Source organism: Poecilia reticulata, chromosome 18 (genome assembly GCF_904066995.2).
Source record: "Poecilia reticulata chromosome 18, P_reticulata-male-v2, whole genome shotgun sequence".
NCBI lineage: Eukaryota > Metazoa > Chordata > Actinopteri > Cyprinodontiformes > Poeciliidae > Poecilia > Poecilia reticulata.
The window spans coordinates 2,192,992-2,212,696 of record NC_088847.1 but is presented as its reverse complement, the minus strand read 5'-3'; the positions used below and the strand labels follow the sequence as shown (position 1 = coordinate 2,212,696).

At 41.6% G+C, this 19,705-nt stretch overlaps 1 protein-coding gene across 3 annotated transcripts in view; it reads left to right on the top strand.

Moving 5' to 3' along the window:
- The window catches only part of adam19a (ADAM metallopeptidase domain 19a), a 182,697-nt gene that overhangs the window by 123,302 nt on the left and 39,690 nt on the right, over positions 1-19,705 (top strand). For 2 of the 3 annotated variants that reach the window (XM_081600059.1, XM_081600057.1), the window contains exons 6-9: positions 3,883-4,066; positions 10,515-10,580; positions 12,749-12,820; positions 13,457-13,623. In XM_081600059.1, the coding sequence (XP_081456185.1) occupies positions 3,883-4,066; positions 10,515-10,580; positions 12,749-12,820; positions 13,457-13,623 (489 nt within the window). The remainder of the gene's footprint in view (positions 1-3,882; positions 4,067-10,514; positions 10,581-12,748; positions 12,821-13,456; positions 13,624-19,705) is intronic. The other variant, XM_081600058.1, reaches the window with a different exon arrangement.

The window sequence follows — 19,705 nt, the reverse complement described above, 5'->3', positions numbered from 1 at the left end:
TCAGTAGGACTATCAGCTGTGTGTCCACCTGACTTCTGTACAACGCAACTGATGGTCCTAACCCCATTTATAAGGCAAGAAATCCCACTTATTAACCTGACAGGGCACACCTGTGAAGTGAAAACCATTTCAGGTGACTACCTCCTGAAACTCATCAAGGGAATGCAGAGTGTATGCAAAGCAGTAATCACAGCAAAAGGTTGCTACTTTGAAGAAACTAGAATATAAGGCGTATTTTCAGTTGTTTTACACTTTTTTTTAGTACATATTTCCACATGTGCTAATTCATAGTTTTGATGCCTTCAGTGTGAATCTACAATGTCAATAGTCATGAAAATAAAGGAAACTCATTGAATGAAACTCAATGAATTCCATTCACTTGTTTTGAGTAGGTGTGTCCAAACTTTTGCTCTGTACTGTGTGTGTGTATATATATATATATATATATATATATATATATATATATATATATATATATATATATATATATGTGTGTATGCTGGGGCAAACATACAACAGTGACATTGAGCTATCCAGTGTGGGTCCTTAGGCAAGACCCTTTGAGCTATATAGCCTACCTCATACCATGAGAGACATTGATAAGCATGACATGCCGGCTCAGACGTCGCCCGGCCAAACAAGGTCTGCGTCTGGTAACCTTGGTGACCAAGGTGCTCTGGGGAACCAGAGCACCTTGATGAAAAATGGGCTACTGGAACAAGACGGAAATGGGCGAGAGGTAAAAACATGGATCTATTGGAATGCTACTACTGAAGTAACCCTAGTCAGAGAGGCTACATGCAAAGAATGTGGAAGGAATGGTTAGTTCGACATCCCCAGTCAACATTAACTGCCAAACAACTAGTAGCTCAGCAAACGGCAACTGCTATAACCACTTGAGATTGATGAGGTACAACACAAGTGCTATGGCAAGGGGGAGGAGCCAGGACGCCAGGTCAGAGTAACCACAGTAATGAATGAACCATCAAAGCTCAACAAGGCAGCAACTGACCTGAGAGAGAGAATTGTGGCCCGAATGAACACCAGGCAACCCAGATGCCAATTACAACAGTTGAGTGAAGTACCATCAGAAAGTCTCATTGAAGATGTGAATGCAGCATTAAGAACTATCCCTACCAACACCATAACAGAAACCAATGAGCTGGACATACAGTTCAGCATCAGTGATCCCTGAGATGCTTGGCTATAAGAGCAACCATGAGACCCAATACCCACCATGGAAAAGACGGTTAGAGGCTAAAATCAAGAAAACAAGGAGGGAAGTGAGCGAGCTGTCAGAACTCCAAAGAGGTGCATAACAACAGAGCAGACCCACCAAGGCTGGAGGACTGAACAATACTGGAAAGGCATATAGGAAACTCAACTGAACCAGCTGCTACAAAATGGGACTCACCCTGAATGGTTAGCTGAAGGTCGGTCAAACCTGATCCAGAAGGATCCCTCAAAGGGTTCAGCCCCATTCAACTATCGGCCAATAACTTGTCTCTCTACAACATGGAAGCTCATGTCAGGGATCATAGCGGCTAAGATAAGTGGGCACATGAATAAATACATAAGCACAGAAGGGCATCAGAAAGCCTATGACTCAATGCCACACAATTGGATCATTGAATGCTTAGAGATGTACAACATCAATAGGACTCTAAGAGCCTTCATTGCAAACTCGATGGGGCTATGGAAAACAAGACCCAAGGTGTAGGTTGTGCAAGGAGGCCCCTGAGACAGTCCAGCACATAACAGCAGGGTACAAGATGCTGGCAGGGAAAGCATACATGGAATGACATAACCAAGTGGCGGGCATAGTGTACAGGAACATCTGTGCAGAATATGGACTGGAAGCCCCGAGATCAAAGTGGGGAACACCCCCGAAAGTGGTGGAGAATGACCGAGCTAAGATCCTGTGGGACTTCCAAATCCAAACAGACAAAATGGTAATGGCGACCCAACCGGACATCGTGGTGGTGGATAAACAACAGAGGAAAGCCGTTGTGGTGGATGTAGCAATACCAAGTGATTACAACATCAGGAAAAAGGAGCACGAGAAACTGGAGAAATACCAGGGCCTCAGAGAGGAACTGGAAAAGGCCTGAAAGATGAAGACCACAGTGGTGCCTATGGTCATCGGGGCTCTTGGGGCAGTCACCCCCAAACTGGAGCAGTGGCTAAGACAGATCCCAGGAACAACATCAGACATCTCAGTCCAGAAATGTGCAGTACTAGGCACAACCAAGATACTGCGCAGAACCCTCAAGCTCCCAGGCCTCTGGTAGAGGACCCGAGCTCAGAGGATTAAGCAGACCTCCCACGGATGGTGAGAAGGGAATTTTTGATCAGTGACGTGCGGTGAGGTTCATAGCTGATGAGGCACCGACTTAATTATAATCGGATTTACAAATCTAGACCCCCTGCATGTTATTGTTAACGTAAGGAAATTTTGCGCATGCATACAATGCTGGAAGGCAAAAAGACTATTCTTTAACATGTGATGCTTAGCCGCTCCGCCGCCGCAGAGTAATTCTGTTATCTCAATCAAATGTAGACATGTAGATATTATTAATTTCATGCTGTGCTTACCAGCAAAGGGAGAAACCGTTAAAATACAACTCTAAACCACGTCTTTCTTTCTTTCTTTCTCTGTATCAGCGCAGCTCCTGTATGGCTAGCTCGCTGTTACTGTCTCTTACTCTGCAGTTGTGGAGTCACAATGTCTGGGTTCATGAGCGCCCCAAGCGATGAGGCACAAGAACTGCCTGCCTCACCTCGAATCTGTTCTCTGCCGTTTATGATTGCTCCTCAGCACACGAAACACGTTACACACACAGTTGGTGACAATAAAAACACAGTACATTAAATATATTAGCTAAATTATGGAAAATCAGTTCATACATTAAATGTTTTTAACCATTTTATTGGCGACGTACAGACAGGAGGAGCATGCTCTCATAGAATGGCAACCGGTGCATTAGCGAGAAGTTGCGCAATCCCAGGTGAGGCACAGCTCACTACTGCTTTACCGGCTTCGATTCCAAGCATTTGAATGGGAAAATGCAAAAATTCAGCGATTTTGAAGAAAAAAAATCATCAGATTTGGTTAAATTAAATGAAAAAATAGGTACTTTATAGTACAAACCACAGGCTGAAAATATCTTTATAAATGATTATATTATTTTCCATGATGACAGGTGTGGTCCCCTGACAGCACGTCACTGAGATATATATAAGGTGCTGCTTGAAAGTTTGTGAAAGTAGTTTAGATTTTTCTTTATTTTTACCAAATCCAGGCCTCTATTGGTTAATAAATTTGATTTCCATTGATGATTTTTGTATGATTTTGTTGTCAGCACATTCAACTTTGTACAGAACAAAGTATTCAATGAGAATATTTCATTCATTCAGATATAGGATGTGTTATTTGAGTGTTCCCTTTATTTTTTTGAGCAGTATATATATATATATATATATATATATATATATATATATATATATATATATATGCGTGTGTGTGTGTGTGCGGGTGTGTGTGTGCGTGTGTGTGTGTTGTTTTCCTGCAGCTGCATGGAACCAGACTGTCTCTAGCTTGTTTTGGATCCTTATCCTTGGTATAAAACCTATTTGCCAACTGTGCCTAGTGGAACTTTCATTCTGCTTCATTACTGATTGACTCATAAGCTCACTGTACTATACAAAGAAACCTGAGTGATTTCATCTAAAAGTACTTGGCAATTCATTTTTTCCACAACAGAATACAACAGTGGTGTAATTTCTTCAGAGCCTTAGACTGAGCGTTTGTTCTTCATATGACTTCAGTTTTTCTAGCTTCTCTCATTGTATTTTCTCTCCCAATCACTTTCCCTGATACAGGGGTCTGATTTCATTCAACTCTAGTGACACCTACTACCTGGAGCCAATTAACGGTGTGAATTCTTCCCACCATTCACTGTTGAATGCCAAGGAACTGCCAATTAAAGGTGGAAGCTGTGGCCATGGCCATCACACCGCACAAACCAGCCTCATCTCAGACCTGGTGGCACCGCTTCAGTCAAGGGTGAGTCTCTAAGACCCAAGTGTCCTGAACTGCCTCTGTCAATAATACTTTATCTGCAGTCATTCAGTGAACATCTGCCTAGGTCATTCGATACTCTTATAATTAGAGAAATAAAATTAATAGTTGGTGGCTCCCAGGAGCCATAACTTATAAACACTGATCAATTAATCAGCAGCATGTATGAGTAGCACTCTAAAAGTCAAGGATTTTATAGCATTTGTAGCATTTTGTGAGCTACAAATGCTATTTGTCTAACTTATTGTCTAAAAGGAAAGTCATAAGCAAAGAAACAATATGAGACGTTACACACTGTCGGGTTAACAAGAATAAAACACGACAAAATGTTCATGTTTTCCAATGAAAGTACTTCGGAAAACACTGATAGCGTTTCCCCAGTCCAGCAAGATTTAACACACGGCAGCGTGTCATGTGTTTTTTTTCTTTGGTGTACCAATTAGTTTTAGCCATTTTCCTGCACAGTGTAAAGTGTCTCTCCTCTGAACAAAAATATTATCTTAGACTTCTATCTTGCTTAGGTTCTGATTTTAAGAAGATGTATTAGCTGTTCATTTATAAAAAATAAAAATATAAAGCAGAAAAAGGGCTCCTAAAGTGGGCATTTTAGTGTCTAATTGGACTGTTGGGGGCACATTTATTTCTCTAGTTTTATTTTATTTGTTTATTATCCCCATTTTTTTTTGTTTACATTCGCTTGTAAATGACCTCATCTATCTGGACTCTTCGTCCTCCTGCAGGGTTTTATCCTTTCCTAACGTTTTATGTTCATTTCTACAGTAACACAACCTCCGGTTTTCCCAGTTCCCCCACAGCCACCTATTAATACTTGTTATGCAGAAATGCCAGCTTTAGTTGACCAGGAGACCACGATTTTTGACAATCTTTGCATATAAAATCAGCAGTGTTTGAATACATCAGTGCATGTTTATGGGAGTGGATGAGTCCAGTCTGTAGCCACAGCTCCACAGAATCCATGCTGTTATTCAGATAAATACTGATTTAGACTTTTCTGAATTACTACTCTTTCCACACAACATGTTCCTAATTGGATTTTTAACCCCATAAGCTTTTTTGTGGACTGTTCCCATGTTTTCCTAAGTAGTTCAAAAGCATGAGTGAGTTTTATTGGTTCCTAATTGGCCGTAGGGTGGTGCGGGGTTCTGTCTGTCTCAGAAGACTAAAACTGACCACAGGTTACTCGATCTGTCTTCTTATCTGTTTAAAGTGGCCAGCTTGTTGGTTTCTGTTTCTCTACCTGCTTTTTGAAAATTGACCACAGATTCTTCATGTGATTAAAGCGGCAGTATTATGTTTTCCAGGCACATAGGACCATTTTACAGCACACACAAGTAACAATTCTATATTTATCAAATATGACTTTAAAAAATACTTTATTTAATGCCTTGAAATGGGGCTTCTGTCTCTTTAAAACCTCCTGCTCTTTCTGAAACTCCACCTTCAGGAAGTTATCACAACATGGCTCCTGTAACAACATCTTTATCAGCATTACACTGAGAAGTAGCTCACATGAGCTCAGCAGATGGGTGTTTGCTAATTTCTGTTGGCTAGTCTGAAGTAATTGTGTGGGGGATTTGTGGAGGACTGCTCTGTGAAGTGGAAGCTTGGAAACTTGGAAACTGCAGCTTTTCCTCGCAGTTGCATCTGGAAGGAGGTGGCGGTTCCACCCAGGCGTTTTGCAAAGCTGAATGAGAAATTCTTTAATCTCCATGTCAACCAAACATGCATGAAAGACTTAAGGCAAGACTGTTTATGATTAGGGAATAACCTTACAACACCATGCAAAGCTCAAAAAAGTTGATTTTACATAATACTGCCTCTTTAATATCTTAGTAATCTTATAGTTCTTTAAGCTTTGTTGATACGTTTGCCTTTTGACACTGAGTTCCATTAGACTGTAAGATCCACAGAATGTCTCCCACATTTTGACTTTTTAATATTCTAGACATACAAGACAAACCTGAATGCTGGCCAGTTTTATCAGAATTGTTGCTGCAAGTTGCTTTTTTGAGAAGATTTTGATCTCCGGCTAGAAATAGTTGGCCTCACCTCGACGCATGGCTCTTGTTCTGGAACCAGTCTCCTTGAGAGGGGCTGGACATACTTCCACTCTGGAGTTGCCCACGGTGAGAGGCGCCAGGCAGGAGTGGGCATACTTGTTGCCCCCCATCTCGGCGCCTGTACGTTGGGGTTTACCCTGGTGAACGAGAGGGTAGCCTCCCTCCGCCTCCGGGTGGGGGGACGGGTTCTGACTGTTGTCTGTGCTTACGGGCCGAACAACAGTTCAGATTACCCACCCTTTTTGGAGTCCTTAGAGGGGGTACTGGAGAGTGCCCCTCCTGGGGACTCCCTTGTTCTACTGGGGGACTTCAACGCTCTCACGTGGGCTATGACAATGAGACCTGAAGGGGCGTGGTTGGGAGGAACGGCCCCCCAATCTGAACTCGAGTGGTGTTCTGTTGTTGGACTTCTGTGCTCATCACGGATTGTCCATCACGAACACCATGTTCAAGCATAAGGGTGTGGATATGTGCACGTGGCACCAGGACACCCTAGGCCGCATTTTGATGATCGATTTTGTCATCATTTCATCTGATCTGCGACCGTATGTCTTGGACACTCGGGTGAAGAGAGGTGCGGAGCTGTCCACTGACCACTACCTGGTGGTGAGTTGACTCCAGTGGTGGGGGAGGAAGCCGGTCAGACCTGGCAGGCCCAAACGTGTAGTGAGGGTCTGCTGGGAACGTCTGGCGGAGTCCCCTGTGAGACGGAGCTTTAACTCCCAGAACTTCGAACACGTTCCGGGGGAGGTGGGGGACATTGAGTCTGAGTGGACCATGTTCTGTGCTTCCATTGCCGAGGCGGCTATAGAGCTGCGGCCGCAAGGTTGTTGGTGCCTGTCGCGGCGGCAACCCTCGAACCCGTTGGTGGACCTTCGGTGAGGGATGCTGTCAAGCTGAAGAAGGAGTCCTATCGGGCCTTTTTGGCCTAAGGGACTCCAGAAGCAGCTGATGGGTACGGCATGCGGCTCGGGTTGTCGCTGAGGCAAAAACTCGGGCGTGGGAGGAGTTTGGAGAGGCCATGGAGACAGACTTCCGTACGGCTTCGAGGCGATTCTGGTCCACCATCCGGCGTCTCAGGAGGGGGAAGCAGTGCAGCACCAACACTGTTTATAGTGGGGATGGTGTGCTGCTGACCTCAACTCGGGACGTTGTGGGCCGGTGGGCGGAATACTTCGAAGACCTCCTCAATCCCACCAACATGCCTTCTGTTGGGCTCTCCAACCTCTGGGGACGAGGTCGCCGAGGTGGTCAAAAAGCTCCTCGGTGGCAGGGCCCCGGGGGTGGATGAGATCCGCCCAGAGTTCCTTAAGGCTCTGGATGTTGGGGTTGTGTTGGCACGCGACTCTGCAATATCGCATGGACATCGGGGGCAGTTCCCCTGGATTGGCAGACTGGGGTGGTGGTCCCCTGTTTAAAAAGGGGGACCGGAGGGTGTGCTCCAATTACAGGGGGTCACACTCTTAAGCCTCCCTGGTAAGGTCTATTCAGGGGTCCTGGAGAGGAGGGTCGTCGGATAGTCGAACCTCGGATTCAGGAAGAGCAGTGTGGTTTTCGTCCTGGTCGTGGAACACTGGTCCAGCTCTACACCCTCAGCAGGTTTCTGGAGGGTGCATGGGGGTTCGCCCAACCAGTCTACATGTGTTTTGTGGACTTGGAGAAGGCGTTCGACCGTGTCCCTCGGGGGCCTGTGGGGGTTCCGGGAGTATGGGTACCGGGCCTTTGATACGGCTGTCAGGTCCCTGTATGACCGGTGTCAGAGTCTGGTCCGCATTGCCGGCAGTAAGTCGGGCTCGTTTCCGGTGAGAGTTGGACTCCGCCAAGGCTGCCCTTTGTCACCGATTCTGTTCATTACTTTTATGGACAGAATTTCTAGGCGCAGCCGAGGTGTTGAGGGGATCCGTTTTGGTGGCCTTAGGATCGCATCTCTGCTTTTTGCGGATGATGTGGTCCTGTTGGCTTCATCGGACGTGATCTGCAGCTCTCACTGGAGCGGTTCGGCCGAGTGTGAAGCGGCCGGGATGAGGCTCAGTGCCTCCAAATCCGAGGCCATGGTCTTGAGCCGGAAAAGGGTAGAGTGCCTTCTCCGGGTCAGGGGGTCGTCCTGCCTCAAGTGGAAGAGTTTAAGTATCTGGGGATCTTGTTCACGAATGAGGGAAGAAGAGAGCGGGAGATCGACAGGTGGATTGGGGCAGCGTCTGCCGTGAAGCGGGCGCTGTACCGGTCCGTCGTGGTGAAAAGAGAGCTGAGTCAAAAAGTGAAGCTCTCGATTTACCGGTCGATCTACGTTCCCACCCTCATCTATGGTCATGAGCTTTGGGTCATGACCGAAAGAACAAGATCACGGATACAAGCGGCCGAAATGGGTTTCCTCTGCAGGGTGGCTGGGTACTCCCTTAGAGATAGGGTGAGAAGCTCAGTCATCCGGGAGGGACTCAGAGTAGAGCCGCTGCTCCTCCACGTCGAGAGGAGCCAGTTGAGGTGGCTCGGGCAGATGGTCAGGATGCCTCCTGGACGCCTCCCTGGTGAGGTGTTCCGGGTATGTCCCACCGGGAGGAGGCCCCGGGGAAGACCCAGGACACGCTGGAGGGACTGTGTCTCTCGGCTGGCCTGGGAACGCCTTGGCGTTCCCCCGGAGGAGCTGGAAGAGGATGGATGGATGGATGGATGGATGGATGGATGGATGGATGGATGGATGGATGGATGGATGGATGGATGGATGGATGGATGGATGGATGGATGGATGGATGGATGGATGGATGGATTGATTTTGATCTCACCTCTTATTCATGAGAATGGTTCAGGGTACAATTGTGAATATTCTCATGGTTTGGTCTACAAGCAACTAGAATGTCTGTTCTTTTGAGGCTTCCTTGTCAGATTAAAAGTACCTTTTAAAAATAACAGCCTTTAAGCAGTTACTGAAGCTATCTTTATTACGCTAACATTTCTTTATTAGTGTTTTTTATTGGTCTGATGTAATATTCTAATCTTAAATGTTATGTTTTCACTGGCTACAAGCAGAAAAGCATCAATTTTCATAAATTAAGAAGATTAGTGGAATGAATCTATATGTATTTCACTTTGTGATAGTTACACTTAAAAAAAATCTGATTTATTACTTATTACTGTATATTGTATTGAAATGGTTCACATTTTCTTCTCTAGATCAAAATTGAGAAATCAGCAGAAAAAAGTACTGTGCTGCAGTATTCTGGATGCTTCTTTTAGACTGCCCTTCTTGACACATGGTCACAGTGATGATGGTTGCACAATTGTTCTGCTGATATTGTGGCGATCATGAAATAACATCAGCTGATCATGTTATTTCGTACGGCATGTTTTGGTACTTTGCTGGTTACAAATGGATGAGCTTATAAGACAAGGCAAGCTGAGGTGAATAACAGGAAGTAATCAAAACAGATGGACACACAGATGAAAACCTAAACTCAAACACTCAGGGATTCTGACAGTCTCTGGAGGTTCAGGTCTGAGTCCATTTATACCCAGATTCCAGTAGCATTTAATGGCAGCATGTAGATATTAAACAGGAGGAATTCCAAAATGGAACCTTGGGGTACCCCACATGTGATTTTTATCAACTCTGATGTAAAGTTGACATGATAAAGTCCATGTTATTTTAATAAGACCTGAGCCTGTCAAGTATGTATTGTGGTCAACAGTGTCAACTGTTGCACTGATTAAATACTTGGACAGGAAAGTCTCCATAAGGCCCAGCACAGAAACTGGACTGAAGGATGTCAAAGGTCATTGTTCATTCTGGTGTAATCCGATATTAAGATGAATATCTGAATACAGCAGAGTTTATCATACATATTCCAATGCAGCTAAAGTCAGTCATTTAATGCCAGTTTGTAAAATTCCAACTGTTGAAGGAAGCATAGCTGATTGAATCAATTGTCTTGATCAAGCATGTTGTGACGGTAGAAAGAAGAAGCTCCCCTACAGCAGAACCAGGGTCAGTGGCCATCTGTGAGGCCAGCTGGAGGTTAAGGAGCAATTCTCAAAGTGTTCTCATTTCTATTGTGTAAAATATTGTATTTTTGGCTGCATACATGTATTCCATTTATAGTAAACAAAGTAAAAATATATTATTTTACTTTTTAGTACCATTGGAACCAGCTCTTTATAAAATGCTTTACAAAAACAGGAGACTGTTCCCCAGTCATTTAGCAGTCAGGAGACTGCAAAATGATAATGTCTTATCTTAGCAGGGTGATAAGACATTTATCACCCTGCTAAATGTCTTATCTGTGTTGAGTGTAATACATACTGCAGCTGGTGCTTTATGTATAATCATATTTTTATCTTCCATTATTCTTTGATATCAGGTTAAGAGAAATACCTGGGGTACGACTAAGTACATGGAGCTTTACATCGTGGCAGACAGCACACTGGTAAGATCTTTCTCCCCCATCCTACTCCGCCCTCAGGGGAATATTCCTCAGTACAATCAATTGTGACGTTTGCCTCTAAATATATCAGGAAGCTATCTAGTAAGACTGGAAACAGAATTGGAAGTTCTACAAAATCATTGCACTCAGGCTAATGGAGCACTTGACAGCTTTGAGCTGAAATAATAATAGTGAAGAAATGCATGTGGAGCGAAGCCAGAAGATTTCTTCTGATTAATGAGAGTAGATTTAGTTGGGATGTAAAGGTTAAGGGCTTTTATACAGAAAATATGCCACTGTGATAAGATTCAGGATTTCTCTCAAATACTTCTGCTAGTGTATTAGTGCCATGGTAACAGAGTCCCTGAGCAGAGTGGTGCTCTTGTTCTGAAAATCCCATTTCCATAAAAGTTTGAACGCTTTGTGACATGAGAGTAAAACAGCGCTGAGCATTGGGTTAAACTAGAAGCAGTATATGGCAAAATGTGTTTCTGTTTTATTATATTTTTATTGAATTTCATCTAACAATGCTTGTCATTTTCAAAAGCATTGTCAGAACTCTTTTTAAATGTTTTACAACAAAGGTTTCTAGCTGCTTTTGTTTTAAATAAAGTCTGCCTCTCCCACATGTTGACTTTTTAAAATTCTGGACATATAAGACGTTAAACCTGAATGCTGACCAGTTTGAACCACCTTATTTTTGTTGACTGTGTTCTGTTATAAATTCAGGAAGCTGCTTAAACACTGTCGCATTTTCAACAGCTGCCTGCCATCTCAAGCCCTAATAGTGGCTTCAAATTGTGAAATGTTTCATTCATTCATGACATTTTGTTTTTCAGTGCAGTATGACTGAACCAGTACTGCTTTACTTAGTAACTTTTTAGAACCTAGAATTAGGGATGTACTGATTACAGTGTTCAAACCAATCAAGGATCACTGATCTTTAAAAGTCTGACCTGCCAATTCCTTTTTTGTCCAATACCAATTTTCTTTGTCTAAAATGTTGCTAAGAAAAGTAACAAAGTTGCTAATTTGGTGACAGTGATCCCACGTCTAACGTGACCTGGTGGACATTTAAACAAACTTTTTAATTAGTTTCAATTTTTTTGAGATAGAGGGAACTTTAACATTGTTAGTTTGATTATCTAAAATAACACTAAACTAATGGGAATTTGACATTTATTAAGTCAAAATCATCCATGCCATTCACTGGAAGATAGATTTTATCTCTAACATATCAGTATTGGACAAAATTGAAATTGGCAGGTCAGACTCTTAAAGGTCAGTGATCCGTGATTGGTTTGACCACTGCAATCAGTACATCCCTAATTTTAGGTTCTAACATTAAGCCCAAGATCAATAAGATGATCTTTATGACAGATTATACCTCATCAAGATAACTTCTGCTCAGATTCCTTTTTGTTATTCGACAACTGAAAAAGTCTGAACTGTTGCCTGTTATCCCTGCATATCAGAGAAAATATGTTGCTTTAAGTTCCAGCATCACTTTACTAACATCTAAAACTGTAGCATTTTTTTATTATTATTTTAAATTAAACCTGACTAACTCGTATTTTATTAGGACATACTGAAAAATGTTGTGGTGTAAACTACTCAGTGATGTCACACATAGGCAACATCATTACAGAAATAAAGCAATGACCCAATGATAACAAAACTTAATTTTATACTGCCCTGCAAACCTGCACCTGTGAGAATTCACTCACCACAGCATGTTGAATGCTTGAGATGCTCAGACTGATTATTTATTCTGATTTGTTCAGCTGATTATGTTCTCACTCTGGGAACTCAGACTGTTTATAGGTGACTAAAAGATTTTCTTAAGCCTGCCAGGTTAGGTGGTTTATAAAATGTACACAAAACACTTTAAAAAAGGATCAGAAACACAAATACAAAAAACTAGTGTCATGTCTTTCTACAATGTCCCATAAAAAAAAGGTGTTCCTTTTCTCAGTTTGACTTTTGGAGGGTTTTGGAGTAGGCTTTGTGAAGCATATTTCTTTGACTTCAACAGTTAAATAATAGCTATTAGGTCTTAGGTTGTCATTGATCGGTAGGGTTGTGATTTTACAGGACATTAGTTAGTGTAAAGAACAGACTGGAGTCTCTTTGAGTCATAACACTAATACTATCTATTCTCACTCTTGCAGTTCAAACGACAGGACAGGAACTATGAAAAGACCAAGGCAAGGATAATGGAAATTGCTAATTATGTGGATAAGGTAAGTTTGCTGGGATAATGTGCGGCTGTCTGCCACTCTCTGCAGAGGATTTGATAAGCTAATAGAATATTCTCCTCCATTTCTTAACGTCACACATTGCCACTGTACTTTGCCTTTTATCTTTTATAGTCCATGTGCACAATCGGTAATTGAGAAGTTAAAACAAATATTTACTCTTCCATGAAGTCTCATTGGGATTTAATCAGTCGTGTCCCTCAACAGCGTTCTGGAGGAGATCAAGGAGAAAGTCTTGCGTGACCAGACTCTCTTATAGGAGCTTAAGGGAAGACTGTGAATTGAACATGTGTATGTGTGTTTTAGCATTTATCAACTTGTAAGGCAGATTTTTTTCAATAAATACTATATTGTGAGGACCCACTTCTTCTTATGGGACCCTAAACCTTAACAGAAGAAGTGTTCTTTTATGGGTTAGGTTTAGGCCTGGGGTGTGAATTGAGTTTATTCTAGGTTTAGGGTTAGGTACTAGTAATGCTTAGGATTATGGTCATGGTTAAGCTATAGATATGCATGAAAAATGAATGGAAGTCAATGCAAAGTCCTTGTGGAGATAGAAAGACGTGCGTATGTGTGTGTGTACTGTTGGACACTTACTGGTGGTTTTGTGTATCTGTTTAGTTCTACAGAGATCTAAACATCCGCGTGCCTCTCATTGGCCTGGAGGTTTGGACTGACAGAGATCAGTGTATCATCTCAGAAGAACCAAACGCCACCCTCTGGTCTTTCCTCCAGTGGAGGCAGAAGCTCAAATCTCGTAAAAAGCACGACAACGCCCAGCTGCTGACGTAAGACACACAAAGTTACTCCCCAGCTTCAACAGCCTTGAAACAAGGGAGAACATGATGGAGCCCTTGCTAAAAATACACACACTGAAGTTGATCTAACGAGGAAGACACAAAGAGTGATACACACATAATCTAATCTCACTCTAGCACATCTGTTAATTTGCTCCAAATTGAAATGAAAATGATTAGATTTTCTTTACTCACAGATCAACTGATTGTGTCGGTTATTTAAAGGTTTTAACTGCTAAGCTCAATCTTTTATTTTAGCTCTACTTTTAAAAACTATTTCACTTCATGAGCAAATTGTGAGAATTTGGTTTTGCTGTATGTTAATTTAGTTTCTTGTCTGCCCTGATTGCTCCCAGCTGTGTCTCGTGTTCCCCGATTCCCCTTTTGTGTATTTAATCCCACCTGTATCTGTGTGTCCTCTTCAGATTCTTATCTTGGCTGTCTTACGTTGTGTCATGTTAAGTTTCCCAGTGCTACCAGTGTCTGAGTTTCACCTGTTCTGCCTGGACTTTTGTACTCTCTGGCTATCTTTGTTAAATCATCATACTCAGTTGCTGCTTCTATGTGGCACCCGAGTGGTAGAATAGGACAGCTATGCCACCTAGTTAACCTAGGAATAAAACCAAAGTAATAGCAGGTGTGAGCAGGTCTTTAAAAATGAGCCAGGTAAAGTTAACAATGTTACAAACAAGTAACTAAAAATGCAGGGACAATATCACAGAGTCAAGAACAGGTCTGTGGAAAAGAAGCTGGAAACACAGTCATAGCTAAGGTGGGGGGCAGGAGGGGCATGATCCTCTCGCCAGCGCTCGATCCTCTGCAACCACCAGCAGGATGAACCCCAGCAACGATCCAGCTGCTTGGTCCTTTACAGCGACCGCCAGTCCTGCCAACCAGCTCGTTCCAACTCATTCTACCTTTGTTCCAACTGCAGCCCCCTGCGCCCTTGATCTGTCCGGCCCCTCTCTCCTTCTCAATGCTCAGATACCCTTTTTATTCCTCCGATTTCCTTGATGGTACTCTGCTCAACTAATGGGGAACACCTCTGCCAGCCAAAGTGGGCGTCTCCAGCAGGCTGTGGGTGGTAACGCTAGACTCAAAGGCAAAACACAAAAAGTCAAGAAAAACATGCAACACAGCAAACCAAAAATAAACCCAAAATAAATATAACAGCAAATGTGAATAACTTCAAAATATCACAGCAAAACAAATCCAAAACAGTAAATATAAAAAAACATGAAAATAACTCAAAAAAGAGGCCACATTACCACATTTACCATGCTTTTGGGTCCAAACCTCTACAGCCACAAATCATGACACAAATAATTATCTACTGATGGGAGAACATTCAGGATATTCTGGTCAACTGAGTTTGTTTTTTGATACATATAGATCAGATCACAATACTTCTATCACAGACTTGCAAAATTTTTGAAGCGTAACTCATTAGACTTCATTATTTATTTTTCCATAGTCCAATCATTATGATCTATAAGCAGCCTTTTTTAGAACCGACTTGACTGTATACATGGAAATACACATCCACAAACTGTCTTTCCAGGTTTTAGAAATCCACAGCTCCTCACCCAGCTTCAGCATTCTCAGCAGTGTTGACCCTTCAGGGTAAGATTTCTTTCTATAACTGCAGGATGCGTCCTCCTTGGATTGCTCTTCAACAGTGAGAAGCTATCGGGGTTAAATAACTTGCTGGGAGATTAAACATATTCTCCCCGTTAGGTCAGTGTCTCATACTGGCACTATGTGGGTTGTATTCATATGATGTTTTTGCCTAGCCCTGTTAGCTACAAGATAAGTTGTTCCTTAGTCTGAGTTGACTGCTTCTAAACTGTCAAAAGGCTGAAATATAGAAAAAGTGAATGTTGGTGCATCACCTGCTGAGTCAGCAGCAGCACCTATTATGAAACTGTTATTTTTTGGTCAGAGTATTGTAAATTCTGTTCCTAAAATGAAGCCTTATCATATCAAATAAAATACTGTAATGAAGGTAGGACAACTGTATGTACTGTATCAATTGACAGATGTTGTCAAAATCAGTCAATTTAATACAAGCAATGAAATGCGTACTTTTAGTTTTAAAGGGAATGACTATTCAACATTAATTAGTGTAGGTGATTTTGACTGACATATATAAGATGTATAATATATAAGAATAAATTATATAAAACAGCAAATAATTGTGTGGAAGCAGTTATTGTGGGATGTAAAAAATTTTTTAGACTGATTTTGACAACATCTGTCAATTGATGTATTTACTCATACAGTTGTCCTATCTTCATCACCCCATTCCTAACAAACTGCAAAATGGCAATTTGTTAGGAGGAATGAGGTTTAACTGAGTTATGAGAATTTTAATTTGATTAGAAAATGCACCTAAGCAATTTATAAAGAAAACATCCATCCATCCATCCATTTTCTTGCACCCTTGTCCCTCAGTGGGGTCGGGAGGGTTGCTGGTGCCCATCTCCAGCTAACGTTTCGGGCGAGAGGCGGGGTTCACCCTGGACAGGTTGCCAGTCTGTCCCAGGGCAACACAGAGACACACAACCATGCACACACACACCTAGGGACAATTTGGAGAGGCCAGTTAACCTGACAGTCATGTTTTTGGACTGTGGGAGGAAACCAGAGTACCCGGAGAAAACCCACGCATGCACAGGGAGAACATGCAAACTCCATGCAGAAAGACCAGGGTTGGGAATTGAACCCCAGAACCTTTGTGCTGCAAGGCAACAGCTCTACCAACTGCGCCACTGTGCAGCCCACAGAAAGAAAACATAATAAGCTATAATAAATTCTCAGGAAAACAATGCCTGGCATGATTCTATGAGGTGGAAGTGACTGGTACCAGTTTGGTTTGAATAGCTTATTGCTTAATAAAATGGCCTCACAATTTGAAAATCTGCCTTTTGTTTTTATTCATTTTGTATATATATATATATATATATATAGTTGCTGTCACAACTTGAGATTGACAAGGTACAACACAAATGCTACGGCAAGGGGGAGGAGCCAGGACGACAGGTCAGAGGGGAGTTACATTGAACAAAAAAAGGGCACATCTTACCGCATTCTAGGACAGAATATTAACAAAGCCACACAGCTTTCAGAGTTTAATAAACAATGATAAATTACAAAAATGTGACATATACAATCGAACATCTCCATATCAGTGACGTGCGGTGAGGTTCATTGCTGGTGAGGCACTAACTTATGACTTAGACACCATCCATGTTATTGGACCTACGGAAATTTCCCACATGCATACAACGCTGGGGGGCAAAAAGACTGATCTTTTACATGTCATCCATAGCCGCGTTAGCTCAGTGAAACTTAGAAATGTAGGTATTAATTTAATGCTATGATCCACAGCAAAGTGATCTGTATTTGCCAAGCTACGCAGACTCGTTGCCATAGCAACTGACAACAATGCCACTTCATGTTTTAGGATTTAACACCAAAAAACATTCAAGAAATTTGCACACAGAACAGAACATTTAGTTTGTTGTTGTAGTACGTTTTAGGCTTAATGTTTTATTAATAAATAATTGCTGTGGTAGATTAGCTACCACTTCTACTTTACTGAATTATTTAAACATAAACCGTAGCCCACAAAACGCACATTTCATTAAAAAACTAAATAAAAACATCTTAATGCTGTCTTATCTTTACGTATCAATGAAATCCTTGCATCCACAATTCTGCACAAAAATATCAGTTCATCCAAAGCCAAGTCTATCCTCGGCATGTCTTTTCTACTCCGTTTAAATATCGTCAAACTGTCTCGAAGCAAAACTTCCAGCTCCGGTGTTGGTCTTCCTTTAGTTATCATCTCCTGCTTCAATTGAAAATCCACTTTAGAAAACTGTTTAAGTGTAGAAATGTAGTCTTTCATGTTGACGTCGGAAGACAGAAGAAAGCAAATATATCGCTGTACTTTACTTATTTACTGTGTGGCTAGCTCCATGGCTAGCTCGCTGCCTCTTACTCCGCAGTTGTGCAGTCACAATACTGGGTTCATGAGCGCCCCCAGCGGTGAGGCAAGATACCTGCCTGCCTCACCTCGACTCTGTTCTCTGTGGTTTCTGATCGCTCCTCCGCACACAAAACACAATACGCACACAGTTAGTGACCAAAAACACTGTACATTATATACATAAGTGAAATTACGGAAAATTAGTCCATATATTAAATGTTTCTTAGCCATTTTATTGCCGGCGTACAGACAGGACGAACATGCTGTCATATAATGGCAGCTAGTGCAGTTAGCGAGAGGTTGCGCAATCCCAGGTGAGGCTCAGCTCACTGCGGCCTCACCGGCTTCGCTTCTGAGCATTTGAATGGGAAAATGGGAAAATCCAGCGATTTTTAAGAAAAAACTAATCAGAATTGGTTAAGCTAAGTAAAAAATAGATACTTTATAGTACAAACCACAGGGTGAAAATAGCAATATAAATGATTTTATTATTATATATTATTTTTCCATGATAACAGGTGAGGCTCTGCTTCACCTGCCTCCCCTGACCGCACGTCACTGCTCCATATAGAGCATAACACTATGCCTATGTAAGATATTTTATTAGTAATTTCTTTCTGCAGGTCTACTTTGCTATAGGAAAGTATTGCAATATTCAAACCCGCAATTTGGCAGGATATGTAAATCAGAGATATTTTGTCTTAACAGAATTATACTATTAAAATATAAACAAGGGCACAATGCAACCGTTTAGTGTACTGTAATATATAAAAAAAAGAGCTGCCTGTTTGCTACAGTTGCAGTGGAGATGAAGACGGTCCATTCAGGAAAGCAGAGCTGCATCAAACTTTAACGTGGAACTTCAGAAAAACGGGAAAAAAAACAATAGCAAAAATTGAATTGTTAATGCCTGCCACCATGAGAAAGGCCTACTGAGTTTTGCTAAAAAAACTTTTTTTTAAATTTAAATCACACATTTTTGACTCATGAAGTTAACTTCCTTTTTGCAAAACAAACTTATTTGCGCTTGTCAGAAATCTTTTCTTGCTATTCTAAGTTTTTGTTTGTAACTCAAAGTTTTGCTTGTGATTCTCACATGGTGTCTTGAGCAGATCCTAAAATCACAACAAAAGATTTCTGATGTGTGCAAATAAATGTTTATGTTTGGTAAAAATGAGTTAATTAAAAAAAAGTATTTTAAACAAAACTTTTTTTAAAAGGAATCATTACAATTCCAAAAGTTTTGATTACAATTTTATTTTACTTTTACTACTTTTACTGAGGTTAGTTTTTTTCTTTCCATTGAATAATTGGGAAACAAATGTAACTTCATACTCTTCGAACCAAACCCTAAACTTAAAGTCTGGGTTGAGTTTTTCCACTTCATTAATGACATACTTTTATTACATTCATTATATCTATCATAGTAATTCAGGGTGAGTTATTTTTAATTCTAAATGAACATCCTTGTTGGACAATTATTTAAGTGTTATTCTCCTTCAAGATATATTTACCTAACGCCAGAATAAATGAAATGTACATTATGTGGCAAAGGAAATTAGAAGAACGGACATATACCCATTATGGAGATGATCGGTTTTGGACGGGCGATGTGCCCCTATTGCATAAGCAATACTAAAGAATGACTGATATCATTAAAGATACAGGGGAGGAGCTTTTTAGTTATCTTGCTTTGCTAGGAAAGTCATTAGCTAGCAGCTAGCTAATAGCACAACAACAACAGCCTAATGTCTGTATGATAAAAATACTGAATCGATAGATAAGAACAGTTTTTCCTCACCTGGTTGTCTGCTCCCGGTCAGTAGTTCTTCAGAGAAAGGCAGACGCAGAGGCCTGTCAGTGTCTGTTGTATTTCATTACCTCTCTGCTTAAACCGCGACTCGGTGCTGAAGCAGAAACGATACTTTCAATGTCCAGCTCCCCCCTCTGTACATGCCTGGAGTTAACTACAACTACAACTACCCGAACAGAAACTGGGTATGTAGCCACAGTAATGAACGAACTATCAAAGCTGAACGAGGCAGCAACTGACCTGAGAGAGAGGATTGTGGCCCGAAT